Here is a 16,094-nt window from a genome sequence, read left to right on the forward strand (position 1 = left end):
GAGAAAATGGTGGTGTCGTGTCCCACTCCTCCGCTGACGACCGGGTCAGGGAAATCCGAATCAGGCTTGCCTCTGCAGCTCTGCCCAAAGTCCTAGCAAAGTCCTCAGAGCAGGCAGGAGACCAGTAAGTGACTTCAGCAAGATAAGTTCGACTTTTGCCTGACTCAGAGACTGCCAGAAAGCAGATCCTTTATATAGGCCATGGGGTGTGGCTCCATGACTCAGCACTCATTAAGGCCTGCCCCTCCCTTCCTTCTGTTGCCTCCGCCTATCCAGCCTTCTGATGCGAGGGTCACACCAATCAGCAGCTGTTAGAATAAACCTCCTCAGGCTCACATGCTGTGGAGGAGGGAGGGTCTAGCTGCTCCGTTTGCCTGGGCATGGAGTCAGGGCTGGGGCCGGGAGATGCTCCTTCTTCTGCAGTTTGTGTGGGCATGGAGCCAGGACTTGGGCCGGGAGGCATACATTCCTCAGTGTTCGGGAGCAGGTAAGAAGGCCCCGGCTGCTCTGAGGGCGGGCAAGACACAACAGGTGGGGACTGGCTGCACATGTGTTTAAATATTTTCAGGGAGGGCTTATTTTTGGGGAGGACTTATTTTAGTGAATGCACTCAAAAGCCTGATTGGGCTTATTATCAGGAGATGTCTTATTTTAGAGGAAACAGGGTAGTTCTTCATAATCTTCCCCTAGAATTTCTTACAGCATGATGAACAATTTGGATTGCTTTTTTAAAAAAGAGATCATTTCACAGAGGTTAAAGTTGTCAAAGGCTTTTAACTGTCAATAAGTCTATTTATCACAAACAGCATCAAAAGAAGAATACTTTTCAAAACTAATTTCTGGAAAACGGAAGTATAATTCATATCCGTGGATTTCCTAGAGGCAGCTGACTGATTTTCTCAAAACAGGCAATTTTTCTTAGGACAGATAACATGAAGAATAACAGAACTGGGTTTGTTTCAACTCAGAAACAGCCTTATGGTACTTTAGCCTTTCTAAACTCATTTGGAAAGGTTAGAAACATAATAAATTTTATTTGAATTAAACTGCATATAGTTTTAATTTGAATTAAATCTAGGTTTAAAAAACTGTTTAGTTCAAATTTTATCTAAACATGAAATGTTCCATAAAATGAGTTATTCAAATATATTTTTTAAAAATAGGCATTACACTGTAGTGCTCTAGACTCTAGACTAAAAAAATTATTCATGTTCTACACTAAATCCAATATATACAATTTCAGAGAGCAAGAATTATAAATATGAATCACTGTATCCTAAATTTTACTGAACAAATTACTTTTAGACATTAAACATCACCAAACAGGTACCCACGCATGTGGTAGTATATAAACTGCAGTGATAAAAGGTACACTTGTGGGGTATCTCAGGGGTCGATTCTCTCGCCTACCCTGTTCAACATCTATATGAAGCCGCTGGGTGAGGTCATCGGTGGTTTCGGGGTGAGTTATCATCTGTACGCTGATGATACTCAGCTGTACTTTTCCACCCCGGACCACCCCAACGAAGCGGTCGAAGTGCTGTCCCGGTGCCTGGAAGCTGTACGGGTCTGGATGGGGAGAAACAGACTCAAGCTCAATCCCTCCAAGACGGAGTGGCTGTGGATGCCGGCACTGCACAGTCAGCTGCATCCGCGGCTGACTGTTGGGGGCGAGTTAGTGGCCCCAAAGGAGGTGGTTCGCAACTTGGGCGTCCTCCTGGATGGACGGCTGTCCTTTGATGAACATCTGGCGGCTGTCTCCAGGAGGGCCTTTTACCAAGTTCGCTTGGTCCGCCAGTTGCGTCCCTTCCTTGACCGGGATGCCTTATGCACGGTCACTCACGCTCTGGTCACGTCTCGGTTGGATTACTGCAATGCTCTCTACATGGAGCTGCCCTTGAGGTGCACCCGGAGGCTGCAGTTAGTCCAGAATGCAGCTGCGCGAGTAGTAACGGGAGCCGCGCGTGGCTCCCATGTAACACCACTGCTCCGTAGTCTGCACTGGCTTCCTGTGGTCTTTCGGGTGCGCTTCAAGATTTTGGTTACCACCTTTAAAGCGCTCCATGGCTTAGGACCCGGGTACTTATGAGACCGCCTGCTGTTACCCTATGCCTCCCACTGACCCGTACGCTCTCACAGAGAGGGTCTCCTCAGGGTGCCTTCCGCCAAACAATGTCGGCTGGGGGCCTCCAGGAGTAGGGCCTTCTCTGTGGGAGCATCGACGCTCTGGAATGAACTCCCCCCTGGCCTACGTCAAGTGCCTGATCTTCGGACCTTCCGTCGTGAGCTAAAAACATACTTATTTATTCAAGCGGGACTGGCATAATAGTTTGATTTTAAATTGGGGTTTTATTAATATTTTAAATATTTTAAATTTAAATTTAAATTATCAGCCGTTTTCGTAATTTTGCTATATTTTAATTCGTTTTTAACTGTACATATTCTGTATTTTATTTTTGGCTGTACACCGCCCTGAGTCCTTCGGGAGAAGGACGGTATAAAAATTTAATAAATAAATAAATAAATAAAATAAATAAAATCGGAGATCTTTTAAATTTCACAACTGTCTTCCTTAAACTAAATATTTACTGCAAAAGTACACATTGTTTTCTTGTAGCACGTGGTAGATATGTATATTTATAAATCACATGAATTGCAAAAGTTAGAAATCTACTGGAAAAATAGTATATGTTAGTTGATAATTTAAGTATCAAAGAGAGACTCTGAACAGAATCCGTATTCTGATCCGAATTCATATTTAGATACAATCACCTTTTCTACATTTGGTAACCCTTGTCCAAGTTGATACTTTTCCCTCTCTCTTTGCCACACAGGATTATGAATAAATAGTTCCTTCTCTTGTTTGGAAGATACAACTTAAGATATAAGAAAAATGGACTCAATCAACATAAAATATGCTAGTACACAAGATAACTTGAAATATAGGTAAAATATATAAAAACTAGAGGACGCTGGAAAGTTATATCTTTCCTAGTCCATTATAAGCACAGAACTTAAAAGTACAAAGACATACACCACTGGAATAGAGATCAAGAGTAAGAACTGATGTCTCTTTGCAAAAGAAATACACACTCCCTACCTGGAGCCCCCAACAGCCTTTTCTTGAATTTACTAATCATCCAGTGATTATGTATAGTAAATTATCTTTCATACGACTTATTGCAGATCTTACTAAATTATTATAATAGCTATATAATAATAATAATAATAATAATAATAATAATAATAATAATAATAATAATAATAATAATAATAATAATAATAATTCTTCCAAATTTCAGAAATGAAAACATTTTCAACAACTCACTTGCTAGTTTAGCCTGTAATCCTGAAGGCCCAGGTTTTGATGCCTCTGGCTTAGAAGAGCCCGGTAGAGAAAGTTTTGCTTTAGGCAAGCTAACCTTGGGGCTAAAACGAGCTGCCCAATCAAACTTTGAAGAGCTACCTATTTTATTTTGTTCTTTATCCCTGCTACTCCTCCGTGGGCTAGGGCTGGATGCAGATCTGGAGCGCCTGGCCTTGCTCTGGTCTTTTCCCTGTTTGACTCTAGCACCCTGAGAAACAGCAGAAGATGCAGAAGCAACAACGGAGGAGGAAGAAGATGTAGAGGCTGAAGAGGACGAATCTGTGATGGTACTGCACCCAGCTTTGGCTGAGCTCACTGATTTTGAAGCCAGCTTGGTGGGTTTTGCTGGTCTCTCTTCACTGCCAGTTGATTCAGTTGCTGAACGACTCTTTACAATAGGTAAGGTTTCTGTCCTTTTCCGTTTCTGGCTTCTGGAGCTAACGGTAGCTCCACCCTTTCTGGTGTGAGCTTTACTGGTTGATGGCAATTGTGAAGACTTTGACTCTTGCTCTTGATGCAAATGTCTTTTCTTAGATTTAGTCTGAGATTTATTTTTTTCCAAGTCCGAAGAAGAATCAGCGTGCTGAAGTGCTTTGGTTTTTTTGGCAGGGCTAGGAGAATTTGTCTGGTTGTAATCTGGGCTAGCACTGCGTTTCACTCCTCGAGAACTGTCTCTTTTAGACACCTGCCCGGATTTTGGATGCTCTAAAGTACTGTCTGTGTCCAGAGCCTCTTGTTGTGGAATTATAATAGCAGATGAGCTACAGCCTCTGAAAAGGTAAACATAAATTCAATATTACTACTCAGCAAAGAAAATATTTTTAAAACCTTCAGAAATTACCTGGCTATTTAATTTGTACCTTTCAAGGAAATGTGGCTGAACAGTTACTACTTTTACCTCTATATAAGAACAAAGAAGCAGAGCAAAGCTTTGAGTCAAATCATAATAATCAACTAAGCAGTTATGCTGTGAAGATCTACAGATTCTCTTGCTGTAGATATGTATCTTTCAAACATACTAAACAATTAATGCTGAAAACTCCCAAATCATGAATTATATTAAAGTAATTTTTTAAAGTTAATATTTAGTATAATTGTGCAATATTTTCAACTGGGAGTAATAGATCAGTTATAGTAAATGCATTATATGAAGAAACAGTAGCAAATATGATTCTGGAGTCTGTAATATGCCCAGAGATAGTTTCTTGGATACTTAGTAGTTCTTTAGCCCAACTTGGCTTGAAAAAAAAGAAATGGAAAGCTCGCACACTGCAATATGGCTACCTTCAGCTTCATATTTACCATATTTTTCGGTGTATAAGACACACCGGAGTATAAGACATACCTTAATTTTGCGGGAGGAAAACAAGAAAACAAGAATTCTACCTCTGCCTACCAGCATAAGGTGGCGCTGCTTTATGGTGCCCTCCACCTCTTCCTCCAAGCAAGAGGTGCCTCAGAGACTTGGATGGGAAAGAGGGCATCAATTTCTGAGAAGTTCTTTTCTGGAAAACTTATCGGGATGCTCCTGCGATCTTACAGGGACTACTCGCTTTCCCCGAAGAGACCCCTCACATGCTGTGCAGGGAGGGTCGGGGCACAGCCTGGGAACGAGCCTCTTTGGGACGGTCTGGGGGCAGGGGAATCTGCCCGGCAGTTTCGGCGAACAAGGCGGGCCCCACAGTTCACAGCTGTTTCCCTCTGGCCGCCCAGCACAGACAATGGTCCTAATGGCTTCACTCCCCAGCAATGTGAGAACCGCCACCACCGCATAAGCCCTCTCCGTACCTGGGAGCCCCTAAAGCAAAATGTCCCTCCTTTCGAGCACCGCTACCCATTGACCCAATGCAATGTGCAGAGCCGTGTTTCAGGTGGCAGCTGGTTTCCCTCCAATGTGCTTTGGTGAACCAGCGAGGAAAGCATTTTCAGGTGGCAGCACCAGCCGCACTTTTTGGAGGGAGGAAAGCGCTTTGCATAACGTAGCAGTGAATGGGGGTAGGGGGATTGATCAGTCATTTGAAGGGGAGGGGGAAGCTGCACCCAGATAAAATCTCCACCATCAAGCGGGTCTCGGAGGACATAGCTGACTACTTCTACAAGAGAAAAGGGGGAGAACCCAGGCTGACAGGTGGAGGGGCGTTTTCCTGTATGATGCCGGTTTTGGCTCTTTTTTCAGTAAAAGCCCTCTGCAAGGACTGCATGGTGGAGAAGTGCCGGGTGCTATGGCTGAAGAGCCAGCTTAGCGAGTACTACAAAGCTTTCTGCAACCTCCTCAAAACAGCTTGATGGTGGAGATCTTATCCGGGGCAGCCGGGAGGGGGGGGCAAAGGGCCAAAGCATCAGCATCCCCAGCTCTTCCACCTCTCCTCCTCCAACACCGACCACGGTGCGTGCAATCAAGAGTCTGCATCTTCCCCCCCCCCTTCAAACGCCATGAAAATGCTTTCCTCCCTGGATCCCCGAAGCGCTTTCCTTTGCATAGCATAGCAGGGAATGAGGGCGGGGTTAGGGTTGTAGGGTTCTCTTGTAGAAGTAGTCAGCCACATCCTCCCCTTCAAATGACCGATCAACTCCCTCCCCATTCCCTGCTACACTATGCAAAGCGCTTTCCTCCCCGAATTCAAAAAGTGTGGCTGGCGCTGCCATAAATTCGAATAAACTAAATTCGAAATTCGAATAAACTAAACCTGAAAATGGTTTCCTCACTGGTTCACCAAAGCACATTGGAGGGAAACTGGCCGCCATCTGAAACGTGGCTCTGCAAATTGCACCAGGCAAATGGGAAGCGGTGCTGGAAAGGAGGAATGTTTTGCTTTAGGGGCTCCCAGGTATGGAGAGGGCTTAGGCGGTGGCGACAGCTCATCACATTGCTGGGGAGTGAAGTCATTAGGCCATTGTCTGCCCTGAGCTGCCCACTCTGCGGCCAGATGGGGAAGCAGCTGCAAACTGTGGGGCCTGCCTTGTTCACCGAAGCCGCCAGGCAGGTTCCCCCGCCCCCAGACCATCTTGAAGAGGCTCATTCCTCAGGCTGTGCCCCACCCCAGATCCCCTCCGCCTGGAACCGCCCGAAAATGTGATATGCAGAGGTCGAAAATGTCCAAAGGGTGGGGACGGGCGGGGCTACATTTGCCATATAAGACGCACCCAGATTTTCGCCCTTTTTTGGGGGGTAGAAAGATGCATCTTATACACCGAAAAATACAGCATTTTCAAAGATGACAGATTATATATGAACTCTAGGAACACTAAAAATAAAATTAGTGAATTAGTGGGAACTGTGATCCAGTATTTGAAGAGATCACCTGTTCTTTAGAAGTCAAAAGTTATGAGAAAAGAAGGGGAATGGAAATAAATTCAATCATATTTTGTGATCAGCTATCTGTATCAGAGTTATTTTATAAGAATACCACAAACATGCTCTTAACTTACAAATATTCATTAGGCAAGAACATTGTTTCTCAATAATACTGGCTGGGGAATTCTGGAAATTGATGTTTGTGCACCTTAAAGTTGGCAAGATTGAGAAACACTAGGCTAGAAAGTTAAAAATGTCTATGTAGTAAATGAGGGAGAAAGTACAGCAACTTTGAATGGGGTTACAGGCCAAGGCACAAACTACATCTTGCATTAGTTTCACTTTTGGGGGACGGAAAGGCTTTAAATGCAAAAATAAATTACTTATATAACACCTGCAGGTTCAACATGGTTTCCTGCCAACTAGAGACAAACATATTCAATAATCGGTGTCAAATTCCACCAAAGAGCTGCTATTGCTATTAAACACTCCTGAAATAAAGTATTTCTATATCTTTGCTAGTTTGTTCCCAAAACTACCTTTATGAGAAATGGAAACCAATGAATTCTGATTTATTCAACACAGTGAAGTTTCCTTGCTTCATATCTGATGTTCTTATATCAGGGCTTTGTAATGCTTCATTTGGAACTACATTGAGTTTCACGGTAAAAATTGCCAATACTGAACAAAATTAAAGATGCTAAAGCATTCAATGAAACAATCCGATTCCATATTACTTGGACAATTGAATTGTTATTCCACTAGATTAAGATGACTCAATTAAATATCCCAAATAGGAAATTTTAAAAATCAAAATAAACTGATCACCTATTCATCTTTTGAAATGAATAAAACAGTTTATGATTCAGACAGCCCAGCTGAATTCAGAAGGGCTTCATAAACCTTGAAAATGATTCAGAAAGAGTGCTTTTGACTTTGCATGAGCACATCATTTTTCTATTATTAATTACAGCAAACAATTTCACAAGAGCACAAAGGTATGTTGTTCCTTTAAGGGAAAAATAATTAAGCAGTGTCTATTTAATATGACTCTTAAAGCTGTTTCATCTTTTTCTTTCCATGGAAGATTTTAAAAAGACTTGCATGCTTTAGCAAAAAAGCAGAGAAGTGCTACATTTGCACAAAGCTAACATAGCAATTCTCCCAAATTATTTCTAAACAGAGTATAACTCTAATTTTCAACATCTACAAACAAGTTTATTAAAACACCAATCTGCCATAAATAATATTTATCTATTCTCTTTCTTGCAGTCCAGAACAGATTTACAAGTACACTGCTTTTGTATCACTCAAACGTACACCTTTCATTCTGCTGATATCAGGCTTGTCAAATTTTCATCATCATGTACTTATGTTTCAAATTTGAATGTTTGAAATTGAAAGTTTTTCTGTTATTCAAATCAGGTAAAAGTTATTTAGAAGTTTCTTATAAATCAGCATGTTTGCAACACATTCCAGTGAAGTTACATTAGTTAATTCATAAATATAAAGCTATTACCTTTTAGAAAAGTGTCCTTTGGACTGTTCAGTAGTGGTATTGGACTGCACTTTGGGTGCCTTTGATATAGATTTTTTACTTTCAGAAGGGCTACGTGCCTTATGTTTTGCCTGCCCTAAATGTGACCTGTCATCAGAAAGTTAAAAACAGAAAGCTATGAAGAACACTGGGACACAAACACAAACATGCATAAGGAGCAATTTACACACTGGATTTATAACATAGTTTCTCATTAAGTTGCATAACATGTTTCAGGAACAGTGCTACTAGCTAAGCTTTAGATAAGGTATGAACTCCTGTACCTGAAATTATGTTTAAAATATTAGGTTTTCTTTTGATGTTCTGTTCTTCCCATTGTTCCAATAATTTACATTAAATAAAATTTTAGAAACAGTAAGCTATTCAAAAACTTCTTTTTTCCTTTATTTTCACTATTTACCTGTTTTATTTAACTTATACTGAGTTACTTTGAAAAATAATCCTGAACATTTGTGTTTTCTTTCTCAATAGATTTAAACTATATTAAATTAATGGTGATTTTGATTAAATAAATTCCACCTGAACAAAAATACACACTTAGCTGATTTTAAAGAAATTTGCAAGCATCTGCTGTAAGAATAAAGAGAAAGAAATTGCTTAAATGCATCCTGGGTTAGTCCAAACATTTATTATTTATTAAATTTGTAATCAGCCCATCTCTCTACCAAGCAATCCTGGGTAGTTTACAATACCCTGAAGATGAAATGATGTAATTGATGCTAACTATCCCAGAGGTGTTTAATTTGACAATATGATACTACAAATTGTATTTCTACTTGAACCTAGAACAATTTAAGGATTTGATCACCCATAAAACCCATGGAATATGGATAGGCAAGTTTATGTGAAATCTAGCAAAAGAATGAAATATATAAATAATGAAAGTAAATGGAAGAAATGGAGGTGGAGATCGGAAGTGCTATTGTCACTTCGAGGAAACAGATATCGTTGTAACGTTGAATGGTCACTAAACAGGAGTTTCTAACTAAGGACTACCAATATGTAGAGGGTGAAGGCAAGAAAGAGCATCTAATTCAGTAACCTCCCCAACCATGCCCGAACTTTGTAACAGCTCTGCCCCCAAATGCCATTTACTTTTATTTATTTAAACTAATTTCTTACCATTTCCTTTAAAACAACATTCAAAGCAATTTACTTTTACAAATCACATATAAATCTAGATTAACACATTTATAAATACAATGCAAAATACAAAATAAATAAGCAAAAAAATCAGAAAACAAAGCATTAATAGTTATATGATAGCAGCATTTGTACATTATTAAGAGGCCTGGAAGGCTAAAAATGTATTTACCTGACACATACACACACACACACACACACACACACCGTGAAAAGATGCCTAGCATATCTCACCGAAAAAAAAGAAATCTCATAAATAAGGGAGAAGAGAGTACTTTTAAAAAAGCCCCTCCTCAGGTAGCCAACACACCTAAGGGTGGCAGAGCACCTGGAACAAGTTCTTCAGAAATCATCTTAGGATATGGTTTGAAAGAAATATTCCTTCACTTACTACAGCCCCAAGCCATTAAAAAAAAACAACACATAGGTTAAAATGAGTATCTGGACCTAGATGGTGTATTTCATTGTGAATGAGCTTAGTTTAAGGTAAACTATAATGGTAACTCATGGACTTGAAAACATGTAACTTCCTGTAACACGTAAAAGAGTATATTTTAAGTAATGAATATATTTTGTTTCACTTTAATTATATCTTAGACTTTTCATACAGAAGTCAGGTGTCCACAGATATAGTCAAGACATGACCTTGAGGGCAAATAATAAGGAAACCATATAAAACATAGAACTATCTGTAACCTGCATGGCAAGGAATTTTCTTCCCAGAAACCTTTCTTCTTACTTTCTTCCAGAGATGATCTCATTTCCTCTCCTTACACTGTTCTTAGGACAGTTTACAGTTCCCAAACCAATTTCTACATTCAAACTTCCTCAAACATCATCTCTTCAACAATATAACAAGAGGTGGTATATCAACTACACAAATCTGGATAACCACAAGAGATATTTTTAAATCTCTTTTCATAACTGCTATATAGTGGGCAGAATTACATATAACTAAAAATCCAATTAATTGGTAGTACAACAAAAAGAAAAATAATATGGTAATGCCTCAGACTTTAGAAAGAGTAAAGAGAAGAGCAACAAAGATGATTAGATGGAGGCTAAAACTTAGGAAGAATGGTCGCAGGAACTGGTATGTCTAGTTTAATGAAAAGAAGGATTAGGGGAGACATGATAGCAGTATTCCAATATCTTAGGGGCTGCCACAAAGAAGAGGGAGTAAAGCTATTCTCCAAAGCACCTGAGGGCAGGACAAGAAGCAATGGGTGGAAACTAATCAAGGAGAGGAGCAACTTAGAACTAAGGAGAAATTTCCTGACAGTTAGAACAATTAATCAGTGGAACAACTTGCCCCCAAAAATTGTGAATGTTCCAACACTGGAAGTTTTTAAGATGTTGGATAACCATTTGTCTGAAGTGGTGTAGGGTTTCCTGCCTAAGCAGCAGGTTGGACTAGAAGACCTCCAAGGTCCCTTCCAACTCTGTTATTCTACTCTATTCTAATTTTTAAGTGAATCACTGCAGTTGACAAGTTCGTAACATGGTTGTTAATTGAATGTAGCTTCCCCATTGATTTTACTCATCAAAAGGTTGCAAAAGGTGATCCCATGATCTTGGGACACAGCAATGGTCATAAGTATGAACCAGTTGCTAAGCATCTGAATTTTGATGGCATGATCATGGAGATGCTATAAAGGTTGTAAGTGTGAAAAATAGTCATGTCCAAACCTTTCTGACAGTTCCCTGTATAGGTCTGGGTGTAGGTGCCATTCTGAGTGGTCAACTGTGGTTCTGCTGAGCCAGTCCACCTGTACATTCGATGTCCCCAAGATGTGCTCTGCTCTGATGGAGAGAAGATGTTTCTCTGCCCAGAGGCTCAATTGTTCGGTCTCTCGCATGAGGGATCTGGAATGGGTGCCCCCTTGGCGATTGATATGGGCCTTGGTGGCCACATTGTCCGTTAAAATGAGTACATGGTGTCCAGAGGTCATGTCCTGGAACCCTCTGAGGGCCAAATGGGCTGCCTTGAGCTCCAGCCACTTGATGTTGTTCCTCGGGTCTGCCCAAGACCATTGCCCTTGTGCAATCTGGGACTGGAAGTGGGCACCTCAGCCAAAGAGGGTGATGGTCAGGCGGCTAGGCTCCTTGAAAACACATCCCTTGATTATGGCCTGGGACATCCACCACTGGAAGGATTGAAGTACATTTGGTGGGACCTGAACCCTGGTATTTGAGTTGTTGCTGACAGACCATTGGTAGGGCAGGAGGAGCCATTGCAAGGTTCTGATGTGCATGTGTGCCCAAGGGACGATTACAGGACACCATTTTGGCCAGGAGTTGCAAGAGGAGGGCCAGGGACACTGTTCGGTCCGCTCAGATCTGACTCGCCAAGGTCCTTATACTGACCTGACGCTCCTGAGACAGGGAGACTTCGTACAGCGTGCCTATGACCGCCCCCAGGTGTAGCAATCTGTTGGTCGGAGCCAGGTGGCTCTTTTTGAAGCTGATTGAGAACCCGTGATCCTGAAGGACCCGGATTGTGACCTGCAGATCCTCTGTCGCCCAGAAGGGAGAGGAGGACTGTATCAATATATTGTCCAGGTAACATTGGACTTGCACTGGCATCACCCTGAGGTGTGCTGACAGTGCCACCAGCAATTTGGTGAAAGTCCTGGGTGCTGAGGATATGCCAAATGGTAAGGTTTTGTACTGATGTCAGCCCATGTGGTGAAACCACAGGAACCGCAAGTGGGATAGCAGGATAGGTACATGGAGGTATGCCTCTGTCAGGTCTATGGATGTTAGGAAGTCGCCTTCCCGGATGCTCTCTATTGACTGGAGGGACTGCATCTTGAATCTCCTGTAAATTAGATGTCTGTTCAATCTTTTCAGGTCCAGAATTGCTCTCCACCCCCACCCCCAAGGTCTTTGGGACTACAAACAGGATGGAGTAGAACCCCTGCCCGTTGGCCCCTTGGGACTGGTTGAATAGCTTGGATGTCAACAAGTGTTGGACTGCTGTCTCCATGAGGCCTCTTTTTGTCTTGTCTTTTGACATGGGGCAACGAATGAAGAAACTCAAGGTGTGAAGAGGAATTCAAGGGTGAGACCTAGTCTCACCGTATTCAGGACCCAGGTATCTGTCGTAGTTGTTTCCCACTGATTGGGGAATAGGCTTAAGCGCCCGCCAATGGGAGAGTTGGACCTGTCGTCACTTGGAATAGCGAGCCGGGATCTTACTGTGAAATTTCCAGAATCCAAGGAATAACTCTGTCCTTCTTTTCTAAGAGCACTCTTCTACACATCTGCTCTAAGCAAAGACTGAGTCAAAACTGGGCATGCACAGGCAAATGAGGCGTGACCAAAAGTTTGATTGACTCAGTCTCCAAGAAAAAGAGCAGAGTTTTAACCCATTCCTTGGATTCTCGTCTCAGCACACTGGAGAAAATACATTTTCAATATTTGCTACAACCGATATCTTATTTAGAGTGAATGCTACACCCAGTTCTAATACTTCAATAAATCTTGCTTAAGACATTGACAGACTGTTATTATACAAGCACACATCTAAATTATATTTCTGTTTAAGATACAGTTTCTAGGAAATAATTGTTTTAAGTTTTAAACTGACCACTTGCAATAGATCAAATCTACAATAGCTACAATAGATCAAATCTACAATAATTTAAATTCATTTTATCCCTACACTTCTAAACTACATGATTCCATTTTAAAACACAAGTTGCATAATATTTAAACCCCTCAACATACTTACCAAACAGAATACCAGTAGAAATTGCTAAATATGTTATATAAATATTAACATTAAGTAGTATTTAAATAGTAAAAAAAAGAAAAATTCTCAAGCTCATTGTAAATTCCTGCTAGGTAAGAGATGCGCACACTGCCATTTTCTCACACCTAAATTAAAGACTGTCCATCCATCCCTTCAGCCAACAGAAAACTAAAGCAAAATAAATATCCTGTCCCCAATGCCGAGCCACATCTTGCTACCATAGCCATTGTTCCACTTTAGGATAGTCATATCCTGAAATCAGATATTCAGGGTTTATTAAACATACCACTGATTTTCCTTTCTCAATGTACCTGGCAGAAAACCATTGCCAAACACAACTCTTATCAGAAGATTATCTAGAGAGGTGGGAGACTGCCCAAGACACTGTGATAGGTTCTTCAGTTTACTGGGAAAGTTTTCCAGCCCTCAAACCAACTGTTCAATCAAAACCCAACTATGCTACTAGCAGTATTTGGGGGGGGGGGTGTCTTGACTTTTACACTTCTACTGGTTTCCCCTATCTTAATGGGAAAACATTATTTCACACTGGTATATATAACAGTATTTGCACACTTTACCCTTAAAATATAGTACATTACTTAAAATTGTTCTTTGCAGTTATTATTTTATATGTTTCATATTTGCTGTTACTGTATTCAGTTCAGATATTAATATCAATAATTAGCTCTTTTAGTTAATGCTTAAGAAAAAGTTACATAATTTCCTGTCATGTTAGTTAACAGTGTATTCAAAAATATCAGCAATATTAATTAATACATTCAAGCCCCAAGTTATATTTAAAAGATATCATAGCTTCTTTTGTACAATAAATTATGCTGACTTTTGAAAATTTCGAAGAAATTAGCATACCTTCCTCCTACTGCGTCGTCTTGTGATTGGGCCCCGACAGTGTTCCTTTGTGAACGTCGCAGTGACCCCCCTGGACTGTTATTAGGCCGGTTGGACATTGGCACCTCTCTCCTGAAGGGACATACCCTTTCTAGACACTACCATTCACTGAAAAACAAAAACATTTTTATTTGATCAAAATATAGGGTATTTACCAACAAAATTGTTTGTATGTCAGCTGACACAGTCTACTTTATAGCACAAACAGCTTGAATAATAAAACCATAAAACTTACAACATATTTAACATTTTATGTTAAAGGTTATTTTAATACCTCAGGTTATTTACAAAATAGAGAATCAAGCATTATGACTGTTTCATTCAATAACTGAATTTATGGAATGTTTAAATTACCTCTCAATTACATACTAGCATTATATATTTCATTATGAAACATAATCCTAGAGTTAAAAAATAGAACTCTATCAAATTTCATTTTAGTTTTTAAGAATGGGGAAATGGTATCTCATACCAATAGAAAATAATACAATTGTTTAGACTGGGGGAAAAATAGACAATACTGAAGTTTTTTAAATGCACAAACTAAATTGATCCTAAGTTAACACAATGAATATACAGCTGATAAACAAAAATATAAAATGCAAGATTAAATATCTGTGTCTTCTTATTTTGGCTCCAATATTTATACTATAATATTGCTATTTTATTGCTATTTTATCCAATGAAAGTTGTGTCATAAAAAATGGACCAATAGTCCACTTTAATCCAATAATGGCCTATCAGAATATATTGAAAAAAAAGAAGGTATTTCATATATAGAAAATAGATACTATTCAAGAGGTAAGAATTACTGGTATTTGCTTAAATACTCCCAATATCTTAGTATAAACAGATTTCAGAGAGTACACCATATTAAAAGATTGTTTTACGTAGGTCAATTACTAGAAATTTCAAAGTCCCCTAAAATTGTCAAGTATTTAAAGAAAAAAATGACATTAATAATGATCTCATATTTTTTCTGATTTACAAAGAGAATAAAACTGACTAAAAAATTTGTAAACACTTTCCCTTTCCACCTCCAACCTGCCAATTTTTTCAAGATTTTTTTTGAACAATAATGTTTATGGAATTTCAAAGCAAATACTTCTTTCAGAACATTGTTTATTATGCTATTTAATATTTAGACATCTGTTGCATGTGAAACAGTCATCCAGCTCGTTTTGCCTATGAAAATAAGCAATATTCATAAACAGAATATAGAAGTACATAGACAAATAATATCGTTCCAAGTGATAGTTTATGGTGTCTATAAAGCAAAAAACTTTTTTTTCCAAACTCAAGACTAAACAACCTCACTCAAAATGTTCTTATCAAGAAACATGAAGCACGTCCCTTGTTCCAATACAAAGCTTAACGGGGATTGTGACTTTAGGCTTAAGAAACAATGAGAAAGCTGCTAAACAAGTCCCTTGATTTTTTTTTTACCTCAGAGATCTAAAGTAAATAAAGTTAACAGTCCAGGTACATTGATCAAGCAAATTGCAGAAAAATTAGCTAATGAGATTTTTAATATATTTCTTACAATGTTAAAGCAAATTCTAAGAAAGAGTGGGAATATAGGCCTTTCATCATTAACTGAAACACTTTAGATTCTGTTACATAAAATGTTTCCTAGAATTCTTAGCTTTAACAAAACAAAGTATTTCGCTTCAAGAACATCCTTTAAATAAACTCATTCTATTAACAGATGGTGAAAAGCTGATTCTATTAAAATTCATTTTTCCAATTAACATACAGAAGCAACTCTGGCTTTATGATAAACAATCCAGAGTCAGGCATTAAAAAATGCTCTTACCTTCCTAAGGATTTGAAGCATTTGTTTGAAGCACAGCAATTCACATAAACAAACTTTCTTTACAGATAATCCTTGCTTTAAGATTGTAATGAAACCTGCCCATTATAGTCGTAAGTCATGACAGTCATATAATGTTATGTGACAAACTGGATTGTATGACCTTTTGGTGGCAGTTGCTAAGGAAACCACAATGGACTCCACAGTTGTTAAGGAAATGCCACAGTCATTAAGTGAATCCATTGTTCACTC

At 39.5% G+C, this 16,094-nt stretch overlaps 1 protein-coding gene across 4 annotated transcripts in view; it reads right to left on the reverse strand.

Annotated features, from left to right (window-relative positions):
• Positions 1-16,094, reverse strand: part of TRIP12 (thyroid hormone receptor interactor 12) — a 93,083-nt gene that overhangs the window by 62,320 nt on the left and 14,669 nt on the right. For 3 of the 4 annotated variants that reach the window (XM_058188882.1, XM_058188880.1, XM_058188881.1), the window contains exons 2-4: positions 13,991-14,137; positions 8,182-8,307; positions 3,329-4,137 (exon numbers count right to left, since the gene is read on the reverse strand). In XM_058188882.1, coding sequence (XP_058044865.1) covers positions 3,329-4,137; positions 8,182-8,307; positions 13,991-14,088 — 1,033 coding nt within the window. In that variant the 5' untranslated portion in view covers positions 14,089-14,137. The remainder of the gene's footprint in view (positions 1-3,328; positions 4,138-8,181; positions 8,308-13,990; positions 14,138-16,094) is intronic. The other variant, XM_058188883.1, reaches the window with a different exon arrangement.

Source organism: Ahaetulla prasina, chromosome 6, assembly GCF_028640845.1.
Source record: "Ahaetulla prasina isolate Xishuangbanna chromosome 6, ASM2864084v1, whole genome shotgun sequence".
Taxonomy (NCBI): domain Eukaryota; kingdom Metazoa; phylum Chordata; class Lepidosauria; order Squamata; family Colubridae; genus Ahaetulla; species Ahaetulla prasina.